The 18703-nt window shown below is 34.1% G+C and overlaps 1 protein-coding gene across 1 annotated transcript; it reads left to right on the top strand.

Moving 5' to 3' along the window:
- Positions 1-515: 515 nt before the first annotated feature.
- PLK4 (polo like kinase 4) lies at positions 516-18579 on the top strand. The gene is made up of 16 exons (XM_049631156.1): positions 516-602; positions 1262-1357; positions 2162-2257; positions 2340-2454; positions 4962-5982; positions 7033-7133; positions 9200-9567; positions 10390-10494; positions 11052-11154; positions 12149-12298; positions 13269-13402; positions 13496-13587; positions 13735-13882; positions 15195-15335; positions 17117-17223; positions 17638-18579. The coding sequence occupies exons 1-16, from the start codon at positions 573-575 to the stop codon at positions 17738-17740; spliced, it is 2910 nt and encodes a 969-aa protein (XP_049487113.1). The 5' UTR covers positions 516-572; the 3' UTR covers positions 17741-18579.
- The last annotated feature ends 124 nt before the right edge of the window (positions 18580-18703 follow it).

Genomic DNA, 18703 nt, shown 5'->3' on the forward strand with positions numbered 1-18703 from the left:
TTTAAGCTAGGTAATATTTTTTTTCCTATGCTCTTCTGTCAAGTTTAAACGTTTGAACTCTTAAAATCCTTTACAGAAATGGAACTAGTTTTCCAGACCGTGAATTGAGTAGCCTACCAGCTGTAAGTCTCCTCCTTCAGTCTAGTTCGTTTACTCACAGCGAACCCGGTCTTCTGAAAGCTTGACTGCCAACATTTCCCAGTATTGCCACAAGACGCCCGAGCACTTCCGGTCCTAGGCCCTAATGAAACTTCAGCAAGCCGTGAAGCAGAGCCTGTTACGCATGCGCACCCGGCGCAGCCTCGCCACTGCGGCCTGTCTCTTTACGTCACCACCAGTCTGGCAAAGACGGCAATCGGCGGGAGTTTTTCAAAATGGGAGCGCAGAGGCGCCGCCCAGGTCTCGGAAGGTGCCCGGGAGGCCATTCGGTAGCCGTGCAGCCGTCGCCAGGAGCGGCGGCCTAGAGAGCCAAGCCTGATGGGCGCCAAGACCGGCTGGCTGCTTGGAGCGCTGCGTAGAAGGGACTGCGTGAAGGAAGCTAATCTGGGGAGCACAGGCCTGAGCCTGGAAATATGGCGACCTGCATCGGGGAGAAGATCGAGGTGAAAAGACTTGGCAATCCACCGCGGGGTGGGCGGTGGGGGAGTTGGAGTGGCGGGACTCGAGACTACTGCAGAAGGGGGACCAGACGAATCTAACGGCTGCGGGGTGGGCGCTGAGGTGCTTTGGGAGAGTCCTAACCGCCAGGCCTGCCTGTCTAGGGGCGGAGCGCCCCGCCCCTCTGGCTGGGGTGGTGGGGTACAGGTGAGTTGCTCGCGGCCCCGCCCTTCTGTCTCCAAACACCGAGGCTTCAAGTTGGCTATCCCGCCGGGGCTGCCGCGCTAGAACAAGGCAAAGCTGCCTCCCCCTTCTCCTGGGGGATGGCGGTTACCTCCGGCGGGAGCTGCGGCGGGATTCCACCCGTGCCCTCTGCTCCCAGGGGTTGGCTGGAGATGGGAGCAAGGTGCTGAAGCTGCATTGAGGTTGAGGAAGCAGTTCATTAGGGTGCTGTATCTTGAAGCCAAGCCTAGACTTTCAGGGATCCCCGCAAGGCGTCAACATGCTTTCCACCCCAGACACCTGCTCTATTGAGGTGTAATACCTGCTTGAATTTAAATTCCTATTCCCCTCCCGATCCATTTTATCGTCTTTTTCCAGTCTCTTCTCTTTCTTCTTTATTCCTGTGAGTCATCACACATGTTCTTTCATTTTAACTTTTAAGGATTTTAAAGTTGGCAGTCTGCTTGGTAAAGGATCATTTGCTGGTGTTTACAGAGCTGAGTCCGTTCACACTGGTTTGGAAGTTGCAATCAAAATGGTAAGAATATATTAATCAAATTTTCACCTCTACTTTGCAAGTAATTAGAGAGATGACTTGAGATGCCAGAAACTCCTTACCTGTGAGCCTTTTTTTTTTTTTAATGGGTAGAGAGAACTCATTGCTTAGGCAGAAGACAGTAGTGCCAAGTCCAGCAATTAGTGCCAAGTCCAGCAATTGACTTTACAGATATATCTTAGAAGAACCTTGACTATGCTTAAATAAGTGTTTTATTTTCATTAATGTTCAGTAAACCTAGTATTTATTATGAAAACTTGGAGTAATTGATAGACATCAAAGAACAAACAATTTGTGTATAATAATGAGTACTACTTGTGCATAGTTCTGTATTACACTGTAACAACCTAAAATATTCTTGATTGTTAGGGGGTCATTCTAATAGGAGTGCACAAGCAAATTAAGAATCACTTATCTTAAAAAGCAGGGAAAGGGAAGGGAAGTTTTGTTTTAAAGCTTGTCTAGAAGAAAAAGAGGAACAGGGGAAAAATAAAGTTTGTCTAGATTTTTGTTGTTTTTGTTGTTGTTATAGATATGATTGCTGTGCTATTAAATTCTTTCAGTTGGGAGAAGATACTAGAATGCATTGGGTAAACTTACTGAATGTTCACTGTGCCAAGCTCTTTGTTAGGTGTATGGGGAAAACACACAGAGTAAATTGATCTCATAAATAGATAAAAGGACTTAACAATATTTTAAAGTATATTTTCTCTTCAAAGTTAATTTTTGAAAACTTCACATTTAGAAGTTTATCATCAACATTTAAATGTCTCATGTTATTTTTAGATAGATAAAAAAGCCATGTACAAAGCTGGAATGGTACAGAGAGTCCAAAATGAGGTGAAAATACATTGCCAATTGAAACATCCTTCTATCTTAGAGGTAAGATACAAATTTTGTAGATGTAACCTAAGAACATTGAATTTTTATATTTTATCTCTTATTGTGCCCTTTTACATTTCAGTTGTATAACTATTTTGAAGATAACAATTATGTATATCTAGTATTAGAAATGTGCCATAATGGAGAAATGAACAGGTATCTAAAGAACAGAATGAAACCATTCTCAGAAAATGAAGGTAGGTGGCTTCTTTTTCTTTTTCTTTTTTTTTTTTTTTTGGTATATATAAATTTTACTCTTTAAAAACTAGTTTTTGAAGAATGTGCTATTTTGTAACGTTTAATAAAACTGTTTCAATTATTACTTTGGGTTAGAAAAGGAGACTTTTCATCCCCTCAAAATTAGAAAAGCTGCTAATTCCGTAAATAATTCAAGCATTACAGAAGTAAAAGGAGAAATTCGTTATCCATCTTTCCCCAAAACCACATTTTAAATTAAATCATTGGTAGCAATTTAGTATCCTTTTAAATCTGGAAATAAACTGTTTAGAATGCTATTGATGTCTATAAAGTAGTTTCTAAGTGAAACACAGATAACTGTTAAAATCATTTATTATAGAAAATGTGAAACATATAAGTTGAGAGAGTAGTATAATGAGCCCTCATGAAGTTACCACTCAGCTTCCAAAACTATCAATTCATGATCAAATGTTTCATCTGTACACTTCTTATTCCCTCAATTTTCCATAGTATTTTCAAGCTAACTGTAGACATCGACATCTTTGTATGTATAAATATTTTGGTATATATCTTTAAAAGATTAGAACTTAAAAAAACAATAACAGTAACCACAGAATCATTATCACACCCAATAATTCCTTATTATCAAATGTGTAGTCAGTTTCAGCTTCTCCAGTTTTTATAAGTAACTTTTTACTGTTCAGATTAGTATCAAATAAGGTCCGTAAGTCATCACACAAATAATTGTTTTCTAGTTATCTCACCCTGGTAACTGAGATTGCAGGTAAGCTAAAATGTGATTGTTGTTACACTTTTTGTATATTTAAGTCTATAACCCATTTGAAAACAGTTTGGACATATGTATTGAGTATGCAAATGTTCGTATTCTTTGATTCAAGGTAATAATACGAGTTAAAAAATATTGGTATGCATGTTAATGAGGAGTATTGCATTTTTTTTAATACTATGTAAGAGTAAGGCCTTCTTAAATAAGACAAACTATAAAAACTATAAAGGAAAAGAATTATGAATTTGACTTAATTAAAATTAAGAACGTGTTTGATAAAAGGTTAGGTCAAATTTAAAACAAAGATAGGAGTAAATATTTGTAAACTGTATGACTGGCAAATTAATTTAAAAAAATACAAGGGATGTTGGGGTGCCTGGGTGGCTCAGTCTGTTGAGCGTCTGGCTCTTGATTTCGGCCACAGTTCGTGGGTTCAAGCCCCACATTGGGCTCTGCACATTGACCTCATGGAGACTGCTTAGGATTCTCTCTCTCTCTCTCTCTCTCCCTCTCTCTCTCTCTTTCTCTCTCTCCCCCTCTCCCCCCTCCTTCCCCTTCCCCCTCCCACCCTGCCCCAGCTCCCACAGTCTCTTAAAATAAATAAATAAACTTTAAAAAAAAAATACAAGGGCTGCCTAACAAAAAAGGATAGTCCAATAGAAAAATGGGCAAGGGATCTAAGCAGACTTCACAGAAGAGAAAGTACAAATGGTCAATTAATAAATGTATGAAAAGATGCTCAAACTCTATAGTATAATCAAAAGAAGGCCAACTAAGATAATGGAATACCATTTTTTCAATCATTGTATTGAGACTACCAGTTTTTAACAAGGATGTGCATGAAAATACAGCCTTTTGGAGGACAATTTGGCAAGTATTAAAATACTAATTTTTTTTTTATGTGCGGCTTGAGCACACAACCCTGAGGACAAGAGTCTCATGCTATACTGACTGAGCCACCCAGGTGCTCCTTAAAATGCTAAATTTTATCCTTCAACCCAGTGATTCTATTGCTTGAATTTAACGTAGAGAACCACCCCATACATATGCACAAGAAAACAAGCATTTCCAGAATGTTTATTGCTGTTTTTGTAATCTTGAAGTACTCATTAATAGCAATTAAATAAAATGAAGATTTATGTGTACTGATATGGAAATATTTCAAGAAATACTGTGAAGTGGGGAAAAAAGTAATGAATCTGTATATTTCTATACCTTTTTACATATAACATTTATTACAGTGTATTTCTGTAAATTTATATAAAATATATATACACTATTAATAGCAGTTATTTTTTTGTTAGGGTTTGGGAGGACATCAGAGGAACTTTAACTTGCTTTCTTTTTTTCTTTTTTACAATTAGAATGTATTTATGAATTGTTCATGCAATTATAAATATTTTCTCTTAATTGCTATGGCCTTCTGGGTACCCTAGTTACTCAAGACTCTCCCAATTGCTAATAATATTAAACTCCTTAATGCATCAGTTAGAAAGGACAAAGATTAGCAAAAGTGCCTAGTTGTTTTAAAAGTTTAAAAATCTTAAGAAATTATCATAGTAGTATTTTGGTTTATCAAACTACTAAGCTGCAAGCTGGTGTTCTAATGTAATATTGTGGCACATGTACTTGGGTTTCTAAATACTGAATTCTAAGATTGTAAGTACTGAACCTTTCAGATTTTCTAAATTGTAAATTTTATTGTTTGCGTTCTAACAGCTCGACACTTCATGCACCAGATCATCACAGGAATGTTGTATCTCCATTCTCATGGTATATTACACCGGGACCTCACACTTTCTAACCTCTTACTTACACGTAATATGAACATCAAGATTGCTGATTTTGGGCTGGCAACTCAATTGAAAATGCCACATGAAAAGCACTATACATTATGTGGAACTCCTAATTACATTTCACCAGAAATTGCAACTCGAAGTGCACATGGACTTGAATCTGATGTTTGGTCCTTGGGCTGTATGTTTTATACGTTGCTTATTGGGAGACCACCATTTGACACTGACACAGTCAAGAACACATTAAATAAAGTAGTATTGGCAGATTATGAAATGCCAACTTTTTTGACAAGAGAGGCCAAGGACCTTATTCACCAGTTACTTCGTAGAAATCCAGCAGATCGTTTAAGTTTGTCTTCAGTATTAGACCATCCTTTTATGTCCCGAAATTCTTCAACAAAAAGTAAAGATTTAGGAACTGTAGAAGACTCCATTGACAGTGGACATGCCACAATTTCTACTGCAATTACAGCTTCTTCCAGTACCAGTATAAGTGGTAGTTTATTTGACAGAAGACGACTTTTGATTGGTCAGCCACTCCCAAATAAAATGACTATATTTCCAAAGAATAAAAATACAAGCGATTTTTCTTCTTCAGGAGATGGAAGCAGTTTTTATACTCATTGGGGAAACCAAGAACAAGAAACCAGTAATAGTGGAAGGGGAAGAGTAATCCAGGATGCAGAAGAAAGGCCACACTCTCGATACCTTCGCAGAGCCCATTCCTCTGATAGATCTGGCACTTTTAATAGTCAGTCTCGAGCAAAAACAAATACAATGGAACGATGTCACTCAGCTGAAATGCTGTCAAAATCCAAAAGATCAGGAGCAGACGAAGAAAGATACTCACCTACAAACAGCAATGTCAATGTTTTTCACTTCTTTAAGGAAAAGACATGCAATAGTTCTGGATCTTTTGAAAGACCTGATAATGATCAAGCACTGTAAGAATAATTCTATCAAAAGCATTTTTTCTATTAATGTTACATTAGCACAAATACGAAGCTGCACCTAACTAAGGGGGGTTAATTTTTTCTAACATCAGATGTTCCTGGGGTATTTCTTAACTATGATTTCTATTTCTTATTAGAGAATCAGAATGATTTTTTTTTAATTTTTTTAAAACATTTATTTATTTTTGAGAGAGAGACACAGAGTCCAAAGCAGAGTCCAGGCTCTGAGCTGTCAGTGCAGAGCCCGACACGAGACAGGAACTCACGAACTGCAAGATCATGACCTGAGCCGCAGTCAGTCGCTTAACCGACTGAGCCACCTACGTGCCCCCAGAATGATGATTTTTACTTGTAGTTAAGAGACTTTCAAAATGAGTGTATGTGCTCATGAATGTCTTTGTAGTATTTTAATACTTTAGAATTTTTATTTTCATTTTTCATTTTATATGAAGCAGGTCTGTAGTGCAAAGTATATTAAATGTGTCTGATTCCTAAAGTACTCTAATAGTAACTATTCATTCTTTCTTTCTCTCCCCACCCTCCACCCTCTCCCCTCCCCTTCTCCCCCCCCCCCCTCTCTCCCCCCCTCTCTCTCTCTCCCTCTCTCTCTCTCTCTCTCCCTCTCTCTCTCTCTCTCTCTCTCTCTCTCTCTCACACTCACACACACACACACACACACACACACACACACAGGCTGAGCCAATGATGAGTAATCATATTACTGACTGCTTCTCACATGAAGGCTAATTTTTTCAGTTACTGTAGTGTTTATCTTATCCATTTTCTGTTCTTTGGTTTTTATGCTTAAATTACAAGAGGGCAGTAGCCATATAGAAACATTGTCACAGTATGGGCATTTTGGTCTGGAAGTTTAGCTTCTTAGAGACATTTTGGTTATGCAAATATTGGTTTCTACAGTTACCCTAAAATTTTCAGATATTCAGATCAAAAGATAACTACCTTTTTAAAATATTTTTATCTTAAAAAGTTATTACCTGATAATTTTTTATTAGTTTTTGAGAATTCTTTTTCTCTGTTTAGCTCCAATCATCTTGGTCCAGGGAAAACTCCTTTTCCATTTCCAGACCAGACATCACAGACTGAAATGGTGCAACAGTGGTTTGGGAATCTGCAAATAAAGGGTACGTTTTCTGTTTGGGGCTTCCTAAGAAAATAATACATTTTCAAAAAAAAGAAAATATTTTCCATAAACTATATTACAGTAACGGTAATAATAACTATTTACTCATTTTAAATATTTGTTCTATCAGCTACTGCCCTTAATGCTTAACAAATATTAACTTACTAAATTCACACACATAAAATAGAAGATATTATCATTAGCCCTATCTTACACATGAGGAAATTGTGTTACACAGAGCTTAATTTGCCAAGCTACACTCCCATAAGTAGGGGAGCCAGGATTCCAACCCTGGATTCTAATCTAAAGCAGCCTGGCTCAGAAACTTTACTTTTTATCCCTATGCTCTTACAGCCTATCTATAGTAAGCACCTATCAATGCCTATAAAATAATCAAAAGATGGTTGACCTTATTTTTAAGTAGAGGCTGATATGGACATCATGGTTTACTGATGGGACCTCACGTAACGCTAAAGTACCCAACCACTACAACCTAAACATTTTTTTTTTAAGTAAGCTCTAGGCTGAACATGGGGCTTGAATTCATGAACTTGTGATCAAGAGTTACATGCTTTACTGACTGAGCCAGCCAGGCACCCCAAAACCTAAACATTTTTAAACAGCTGTCATCCAAGTCATTTTAGGTATAGAGTTTAAAAGTTAAACATTTCTTATTAATGAACATGACAGACTCACAGAAGGTGGGTTGGAAAATAATGATGAGAAAAAAGAGAATAGAAAAGAAAACATATGGGGAGGAGGAGATCATTTTTTACTAAGTATCATGTTACTTCAGATAAAGAGTATTTAATATGACTGTAATCTAAGCAGAGTTGTTATGTCACCTCAAGTGTCTTTCTTTTTTTTCTTTTTAAAAATTATATATTCTTTTCAAGAGTCTGAAAGGGAATTAATCTTTTTATGTGTACTTGTTGATGATGATAATTCAAGTTTATGTTTTTTAAACTATAAAATTGCCATGTATGTAATCTTGCACTTAACCTTCTGTTGTGTTTATAGGTACTTTTATTTGGTAATATGGATATATCTGAAAAGGAGAAATAAGCTTGTTTATAATCTGGTGCTGCTGCAATTTTAAAGTATATTATTTGGTACAAAATATTTTCTGTCATTGGGAGTAGGGGGAGGAAAGGCACTAAGAAGTCTTTTAAGGAAAAAATTGCAATACAAATATTTAGAGGTTAGCATTTAAAAAAATGCCTTAGAATGTAAGCTAATCATTTTAAGGGATTAAAAAAAAATAATATTCTTTTGTGAACTCTAAAATCACATAAAATAGATATGGGTAAAATTCAACAAGAACTTTTTTTTTAATGTTTATTTATTTTTGAGGAGAGACAGAGTGTGAGTGGGGGAGGGGCAGAGAGAGGGGGAGACACAGAGTCTTAAGCAGGCTCCAGGCTCTGAGCTGTCAGCACAGAGCCCGACGCGGGGCTTGAACTCACAAACCGTGAGATCATGAACTGAGTGGAAGTCGGATGCCTAACCGACTGAGCTACCCAGGCGCCCCTCAACAAGAACTTTTAGATTGTGATGCAAATATGCCTGTATTATTAAATATTATTAAAGCTATTTCGTATATTGTTTTTGCTTTTACTTGCATATTTTGTAAGTAAAGATGGAATAGATGGTCCTCAGCTTAAAGAGAGTAAATTTACATATTACATAGAATGATTACCTTGGAATTCCTCTCAAATCTGTACTTATTGGAGCATTGGCAGTTGCTTGTTTTAGAATTAGTAAGTGACCCCACGTGACTAGATTTTGCCTTGATTGAATAAATAATTTCATAATAATATATTTTCTTAGTTTTAGGAGTATAAAGGTATTTCTTTTCAATCTGGCTTAAAATATTCTTTTAAAGTCATTCTTTTATTATGTCATATCATAAAACTGTGTATTTGTTAGAAATATGAGCATTTTTTACTAGATCTCTTTTATACCTCAAAAAAAATTCCTGTTAAAATAATACCAGCATGACATTGTGTTGTGAAGACTCAGTTTTTTAATTATGCACTAAATTGCTTTATTCTGTGTATATTATAGCTCATTTAAGAGAAACTGCCGAGCACAACAGCATTAGCCCAAACAGAGATTTCCAGGGCCATCCAGATTTGCAGGACAGATCAAGAAATGCTTGGACTGATACACGAGCCAAAAAGAGCCCTGATGCTTCTGATAATGTGCATTCTACAAAACAGCTGAATACCATGAAATATATGACTGCATTTCAAAGTAAACCTGAGATAATACAACAAGAATCTATTTTTGGCTCAGATCCTCTTTCTGAACAAAGCAAGACTAGGGTTATGGAGCCACCATTGGGTTATCAGAAACGTACATTACGAAGCATTACATCTCCTTTGACTGCTTACAGGTTAAAACCAATTAGACAGAAAACGAAAAAGGCTGTGGTAGGTCTATCATTTTTCTAAATTACTATGTGATATTTTCCTTGACTATATGGTTTCCTGTGTCAAATATGTTTCTCTAGTCCCTGTACTTTTGATATTTACATGATAAACTCATTTAAAAGAAAAGAGACTGGGAGTTTATAGAAAAATAGCTCTTGCTTTCTTCTGGCTACTTTAAGAATGGTGAATTGATACTGATAACTTTTGAATTTTAAATTATTGATAATGAGAAATATTTAAAAATAACACTGGCTAAATACTATATTAAGTATTATTTTATTCACAGCTGCAATTACTAAATTAATATCTTTTACTTTTGTTTCTGTATTTAGGCCAGTCTTAGAAAGGTAAAATAGAAAATACAATTTTTTTTAACATCTGAAACTAAACTATTTAAAGAAAAGGAATATGCACAAAATCAAGTTTAAATTGATGTATGAATTGGAAATAGTGATTTTTATTTTTTAATTCCATCTTTCTCCTGTTTGTACCTTGTTTTCTATTTCACCCAGTCTTGCCTTTGTTTGGCTTGCTATTGTCTTTTCAAAGTCTTTATTCTCCACCCCTACCTTCTGCTTTCATTCTGCTTACTGGTTATCATTTCACACTTAATTATGCCTTCTTACCTTTGCTCCGTATGTTTCACAGCTGTGCTCAAATACACCCCTGGTTTAGACTTGCAGAGAAGCAGCCACTTGATTTTGACTTTAAGTTTTGTTTCTGCTATGGTTAAGTACTTTCAAGTATTGTATATGTCAGAGCTATTATAGTAAACAAGAGTATTGTTATTAAATTTTAGTCTTTTTGTGTGTTTTTTTTAAGGTTAGTATACTTGATTCAGAGGAGGTATGTGTGGAGCTTCTAAAGGAACATACATCTCAAGAATATGTGAAGGAAGTTCTTCAAATATCTAGTGACGGAAACATGGTAATGTGGCTTTACTTTATTATCTTGCAACTTCAAATTATCATTTAGCATTCCAATTTGTTCTACAGGGATATTGTTAAAAGTTTTAAAAATTGGTTTTCTTGGGGGACCAGGGTGGCTCAGTTGGTTAAGCATTCGACTCTTGATTTTGGCTCAGAGTTTGTGAGATGGAGCCCTGCATCTGGATCCATGGTAACAGTGCAGAGCCTGCTTGAGATTCTCCCTCTCTCTCTCTCACAAAATAAATAAATAAACTTTAAAAAAATCTTTTAAAAAATTGGTTTCCTTAATATGATAATATCTCTTAAATTCAAAAAGTAAAATAGTATACTAGATATATTTAATTATTGTGGTTTCAAAAATAATTATAACTTGTAGCAAAATCTGAACTTTAAGCTTAAGTTTGAAAAGCAAAATAATGACTTCTAGAGAATATTTAGCATTTTCAATAAAATAGTATTTTAATTTTACACGTGAGCTCTTCAAATTTTATTAATGAAATATAGCACTTTAACCTAATGGCATATAATTAGAATTCTTAAACAATTTTTTGGCAGATCACTATTTATTATCCAAATGATGGAAGAGGTTTTCCTCTTGCTGATAGACCACCGTCCCCTACTGACAACATCAGTAGGTATAGCTTTGACAATTTACCAGGTATGTAAATTTACCAGGGAATAAACTTAGATAATTTATATATACATAAACTCTATATATGAGAATATCATAGATTGTAAATGTCTTGCTTCAGCCAGGCTGTAGCTCACGTTCTCATACTTTATATGTGGTGAGATGTGGTAGACCTTACTAATCCAAATCCAAATTTATTCATATTCTGTGTTGTCACATATTTAAATAAAAACTAACTGGAATATTAGTCATATATCACACAAATATAATTTGTACACTTGTTTAGTTACTAACTTGTCTAGAATCATGTTTAAAATTCAACTTGAAATATCTAATTGTTAACTTTAACTTTTAAAACCATAACTATGCTACATAAGTGATCATTTATAATTATGATTAACCAAATGACTCCTTGTCCAGTTTCTGGATATTATGGATGGGGGGAATTAAATATTGAATAGTAAGATGTCATTGAGGTGAATTTAGAAACAAACAAGAAAATATATCTAATCTAACCCTATTAGAAATCCAAACAGGTAGACAAGACTCTTTAAATACTGTAAGTGACTATAGTTACAGGGAATTGCAAAACTTACTTTTGTCTATTGGGACCACAAAATTCTATGCTTTACTAACATAAAGAGAACCATATCTTTTCCTGAGAGTCTGATGCTGATATCTCAGGTAGAAATTTTTTTATTTCATTTATTAAAACTTTCCTGGAATCTTATAATAAGGAGTCAATGATTCAAAGAAAGATTTCTTTTAAATAATCATGATACTAGTCATCAGATTTTGTTATATACTTCTGGAGAATTGTATTATACTATCTTTAGTTTTCATTAAAATAATAGACTTACATCACTACAATACCTTATTTTGGTAATGAGGTTACTAACCTATAAACTTGAATTTTTGAGGAAGAGTAGAAATCAATTATTAAACTTTCAGTGAAATTTGTATGTCAAATCAACACTTTATTTCCTAATATTAGATATTTTTTTTCCTTTTCTCCCCCTAGAGAAGTACTGGCGAAAATATCAGTATGCTTCCAGATTTGTACACCTTGTAAGATCTAAGTCACCCAAAATCACTTATTTTACAAAATACGCTAAATGCATTTTGATGGAGAATTCCCCTGGTGCTGATTTTGAGGTCTGGTTTTATGATGGTAAGTACCATTTAAAAATGGTAATTTTTTTCCCTTTAGTTTATAATTTAGTAGTTTTTTTTTTAATTCAGCACCACAAATCTTTAAGATGTATAGTCATACAAATAAATTACACAGCACAGTGTATGTTAATTATGTTAACAAATTTGTATTTATATATACTTTCATAATAAACAACTTATTCTATAATATGTATATTAGTCCTCTTTCCCTATTTAGCTCAAATTTAACAACATTCAGGTTGATAGTACAAAATTACATGAAATAAACAATATCCTATTGCTTAGTAGAACCTCAAATGGACATATACCAAATTATGAGAATTATAAATGTGGCAAAAGGATAGGTTGAACCAGAGAATATTATTTTCTAAATCTGTTCTATAAAGATGATTTAATTTTTTTTTTAATTTTTTTTTTTTTAATGTTTATTTATTTTTGAGACAGAGAGAGACAGAGCATGAACAGGGGAGGGGCAGAGAGAGAGGGAGACACAGAATCGGAAACAGGCTCCAGGCTCTGAGCCATCAGCCCAGAGCCCGACCCGGGGCTCGAACTCACGGACCGCGAGATCGTGACCTGAGCTAAAGTAGGATGCCCAACCGACTGAGCCACCCAGGCGCCCCAAGATGATTTAATTTTTAATCAGTAAAGCTCCGTCCTTTAAGGGACACCTAGCACATACACTCACACAGTGCACATATAACTATCTTTCAATTATGTTTTTGTATGAGATTAGTAATTTTTTAAAATATAAAAGTATTGGACGTAAATCAGATATATGCAGAAAAGAAAAACGGATGGCCTATATTTATCGAATACTTTGAGAGCCTCATTTTATTTCTGATCAGTGAGTGAATGAATATAAATGATACCTTATCTAGGAGCTATTATGTACTGGAATGGTAATGAATATAAACAGGAATATTTAAAGAAATGATGAAAGAATGGTTTTCTTTTTATTCTTTAAGGAGCAAAGATACACAAAACCGAAGATTTAATTCAGGTGATTGAAAAGACAGGGAAATCTTACACGTTAAAAGGTGAAAGTGAAATTAATAGCTTGAAAGGGGAAATAAAAATGTATATGGACCATGCAAATGAGGTATGTACATACATGTGATAGGTTTTTCATACCAATTAATAGTGATTCCAAATGAGGTGAAGTAATGACAAAAAGCACTATTTTTTTAAATAGGGCCATCATATTTGTTTAGCACTGGAATCAATAATTTCAGAAGAGGAAAAGAAAAGTGGAAGTGCTCCATTTTTCCCAATAATCATAGGAAGGTAAATGCTTGAAAATTTTTTTAAATATGCCTAAATTGTGTAGGAAATGTTAAAAAAACGTTTGATGTTTACATTATGAACACTTTTTAGTTTTCTGTAATTTGAAAGCTTTAAGGGAATATATTTGAACATTTTTTTCCCCTTCAGAAAACCTGGTATTACTAGTTCACCTAAGACCTTATCACCTCTTCCTTCTGTGGATCCAAACTACTTGATGAGGGAGAGAGCATCTTTGAGTAAAATGGGCATAAATAGTGCTGCTTCTCCAAAACAGGCACCAATATTTAATCCTTCTGTAAGTAAATATATGTCACTTTTATACTTTAAACTCTTCAGTAATTGCCTCATGCCCTTCATATAAAATTTAAATTCCTTATAATGGCCTTACTATCACCTGCCTACTTTTCCCTTTCCTACTTTACACTCTATTCTTGAGCCTCAGGAGCCTTCTTTTAGTTCTTCAAGAAAGTCAAACTTTCAGGGCCTTTTCCTATGCTATTCACTTGACTTGGAACTTTTCTCCAACTTCTTAATGGCTAATTCTTTCTCATCCTTCAGGTCTCAGCTTAGTTTTGTTTTTGTTTTTTTTTTTTTAATGTTTATTTTTTGAGAGAGACAGAGTGTGAGCAGGGGAGGGGCAGAGAGAGAGAGAGAGAGAGAGAGAGAGAGAAAGAGAAAGAAACAATCTGAAGCAGGCTCCAGGCTCTGACCTGTCACCACAGAGCCCGATGCGGAACTCAAACTCAAGAACCGCAAAATCATGACCTGAGCTGAAGTAAGAAACTCTACCAACTGAGCCACCTAGACGCCCCCTTCAGGTCTCAGTTTAAATGTTACCTCAGTGAGGCCTAACCTGACCGCTCTAGGAAAAAGCTAAATATATTAATATATGTATCATTTTATTTTTTTTTTTAATGTTTATTTACTTTTTGAGAGAGAGAGATAGAGACAGAGTGTGAGCGGGGCGAGGGCCAGAGAGGGAGGGAGACACAGAATGTGAAGCAGGCTCCAGGCTCCAGGCTCTGAGCTGTCAGCACAGAGCCTAATGTGGGGCTCAAACCCACAGCTATGAGATCATGACCTGAGCTGAAGTCAGACGCTTAACTGACTCAGCCACCCAGGTGCCCCTCGTTTTATTTTTACTAGTAAAATATCATTTACTGCTTTAATATCCATGATAGTCTCATGGTTACATAAACTTATTAAATTTTTATTCAGTGAACTATCATGCCAATAAAGACTACAGCAATACAGGAAAAAATGCAAAATTAAATAAATTTATCTATGTATGTATACTCACACACATGTACATATATCCTATAATTGCAGTTATGAAAAATTATACCTTGGGAAAAAAAGAAAAACTTCCCACATGAAAATTGCAACTATGTGATTTTTCTTCTGCATTTTTCTAATTTTCTGTAATGTAGTTATATATTTACATTTTTTTGTTAGTACTTTAAATCTGAAGCTTATTGTTTATATGTTTATATTTCAAGTTTTTAACTTTGTTATTAAAAAATTATTTTAAGCTAATGAAAATCCAGTCATCTTCTATTTTTGCTGAATTTGGCTGGGGAATAATATCTTCCTTTTAATGTTTATAGATGGTTACAAATGAAGGACATGGCCTTACAGCTGCAGCTTCTGGAACAAACATCCCTTCTAGTAGTCTAAAAGATTGTCTTCCTAAATCAGCACAACTTTTGAAATCTGTTTTTGTGAAAAATGTTGGTTGGGCTACACAGGTGAGAAGTTCTTAGAAAAGTGAATTTTCTTAGTATGAATTTCTTTGGTTTTTATAGTGATCAGACAATTACCAAAAAAATATAAATTATTACTTGCAGATTTCTCTTTGCAAGTAAGTTTTTACACCTTTTTTTACATTGATTATATTAAACATTTTGACATTTTTTATTTGTATACAGTTGGAAGAATCTAGGTATTGTTGATAACAGATTGTTAAGGTATAGGTGATTTTGTTTTTGAAGTTTTAAAAGCAAGTGTTTTAAAGCCTAGTGTCCATTGATAGGTGGATAAAGAAGATGTATGTGTATATATACAATGGAATATTACTCAGCCATAAAAAAGAATAAAATCTTGCCATTTGTCATAGCATGGATGGGCCTAGAGGGTATTATACTAAGTGAAACATGTCGGGGGAAAAACAAATATCATATGATTTTACATGTGAAAGCTAAAAAAACAAAACAAACAAGCTTATAAATACAGAGAACAAGAACAAACTGATAGTTGCCAGAGGGCAAGAGGATTGGCAAACTAGGTAAAGGAGATTAAGCGTTACAAACTTCTAGTTTGTAACTTCTAGTTGTGAAACAAATAAGTCACAGAAATGAAAAGTATAATATAGGGAATATAGTTGTATGGTGACAGATGGTGAGCATTGAATACTGTATAGAATGGTTGAATCACTATATTATATACCTGAAGTTCAATATAACATAACATTGAATGTCAACTATGCTTCAATTAAAAAAAAAAAAAAAGGCAGAATAGAAGTGTCATGATAGTGGCTAATTGTTAGGAATTGAGAATGATGTTCATGACATTCAAGTTTTAGAAACTGTTTGTAATCTATTACTATAGTAACTTTCATTAGGCAGAAAAGGATTTTTGCATTTAAAAATTAAGTCTACACTGACTTCCAAACTTACAGAATTATTTGTAGGTATGAGCCTAAATGTGTATATTATCTGAAAGCTTGAAGGTTGGAGACTTGAGCATAGTGCATGTAATTTTTACTTGCCAATGAAGTTTAAAATTCAGCCTAAACCTTTCTGTGGGTAGGAAATAAATGGTGAGTACCTGCTATGCGGTGCCATGTTTTTCATATATATTGTCTTGTTATTCCCCAAAATAAAACCTAGTAAAGTTGGTGTTATCTCCTTTTATAGATAGTAAAATTATGGCTTATAATTGTTAACTGACTTGCATAGTCCTACTCGTTAGTTGGCAGAATCTGGATGTCAACCCAGGTCTGTTTGATTCCAGTGTCCATGTCTCCTCTCTGCTGTTTGGAGTGGCACATTGTATATTAGTGACTATATCAAATATCAGTGACTAAAGGAACAAGTTGCAAAAGCTAAGTTGCAACATTCTTAGGTAGAAGAGAAATTCTGTAACCCAAGGACAGAAAATACAGAGAAATCTTACAGTTTAAGAAAATGTTACTTTTGTTGTTTCCTAAATCTCTTCTTGTTTAGAAATGCTAATGAGGTGTAGGGGGTACAGGAGAGGATGCAAAACTACTCCAACATACTAGTAGAAATAAATGGGAAAAAGGATTCATTTAGAATAACTTTAATATTATAATGCCCTAGTTATTAAAGGAATAATCTAAAAAGATATGAATATTCTCAGTGTTACTACCATCACAGCCCCAAATTTGTAGTTATCTGAGAGGGTTGCTTTTTTTTTTAACTATGTGAAAAACCTGTTAAACATGAGTAACTTTTAAGAACTTTAAATCTTCTACTATATAGTAATTTTGCATTTATTGTTTTTCTAGTTAACTAGTGGAGCTGTGTGGGTTCAGTTCAATGATGGGTCCCAGTTGGTTGTGCAAGCAGGAGTGTCTTCCATCAGTTACACATCACCAAATGGTCAAACAACTAGGTAAGGTCTTAGAATAATGGTTGACATTTAGCCCTTTGATATAATTTTTTTTCTCTATATATTGAAATAAATGATTTAATAAGGTTTTGTATGTTCTTTAGGGCCTTCAATTTAATAAAGAATCCAATTTTAAACTTGTTTTAGAAATTATATATATATATAGCTGGTTCCAGTTTTTTGACCTAATTTTCTTTTTATTATTTAAATACATTTGGAAAGTGGTCTCTTTTAAAAGGAAGCACATTGGATATGCTTAACTTGATTTAGGTATCTACTCAAATGATTTTGTATAGTTTTTCTGCAGTGCCTCTTCTCATTGAAGAACTATTGAAAAATATAATATGCCTTTTGGTACTTACATACAAACCAAGTAATTAAGTTATGTTTTTGTCTTTTTTTCTTTGCTTCACTTAGGTATGGAGAAAATGAAAAACTACCAGAATACATCAAACAGAAATTGCAGTGTCTTTCTTCCATCCTTTTGATGTTTTCTAATCCAAATCCTAATTTTGAATGATTAAAGCTCGTTTTAGATATTTTAAGTCTAATAAATAACTTTGTTGGCTTTCAAGTAAAGTGACTTTTTTTATTTAATATAAATAAAGCCTTTCAGAAAGCCTTTCTGTAAAAGACAATTTTAATTTGTACCATAATGGATATAACCTAATGAAAAAACAAAGCAGAATAAAACTTATAAATATGAACTGGTCATAGATTAAAATAGTATGCCTGACTTTGCTTTTAGAACAAATGCCCCCAAACTTTGTGTTCATATGTTTGTATTGAACAGTCTTTTAAAAGCAAAAATATGAATGGTGTGTGGTATATTTATGCTTTTTTTTATTGTTTTCCCTACTTCTCAGACATGTTGAGAATCATGGAAAAAACATGCTGGAGTTTTTGAATATTTGAACATGTAAATGTGTATTTATGTTCTAAGTAACATATGTAAACATGTATATTTGTTTTATATTTATTTTTGTAGCACCAGTTTCTAATGAAACATTTCTGAAAATGCATTTTATAAAAAAATAATAAATACAGTAATAAGTTGCTTTATCTTTTGATTCATTTAATTAAAAACATTTTAAAGTAAATTACTAGTAAATTCATTTAAAAATTTTGTTGCCTGTTTAGGAACCAGTTAAATTTTTAGAATTAATTTTGCAAATAATAAATACATTGTTTGTCTAACTTTATCTGAAAATATCTGTATATTTTAATGACAAACATTTTAACAATGTAGAACTTAATGCAATAATTAAGATGAAGAAAAAGAATGGTAGTGGAATAGCCATTCATAATGAAATACTCAAGGTAAAACAGGACTGGAATAAAATTATGTAAACATGATAAAGGCTGTTTAACTTAATGATTCCTACTGTTTTTTACAACCAGAAATATTTGAGCTAGTTCCATTTAGTAGATAGAAATAACTAATGTCACAATTATTCAACATTGTTTTGGATGTTGCCTAAGG

Source organism: Panthera uncia, chromosome B1 (genome assembly GCF_023721935.1).
Source record: "Panthera uncia isolate 11264 chromosome B1, Puncia_PCG_1.0, whole genome shotgun sequence".
In the NCBI taxonomy this organism is placed as follows: Eukaryota; Metazoa; Chordata; class Mammalia; order Carnivora; family Felidae; genus Panthera; species Panthera uncia.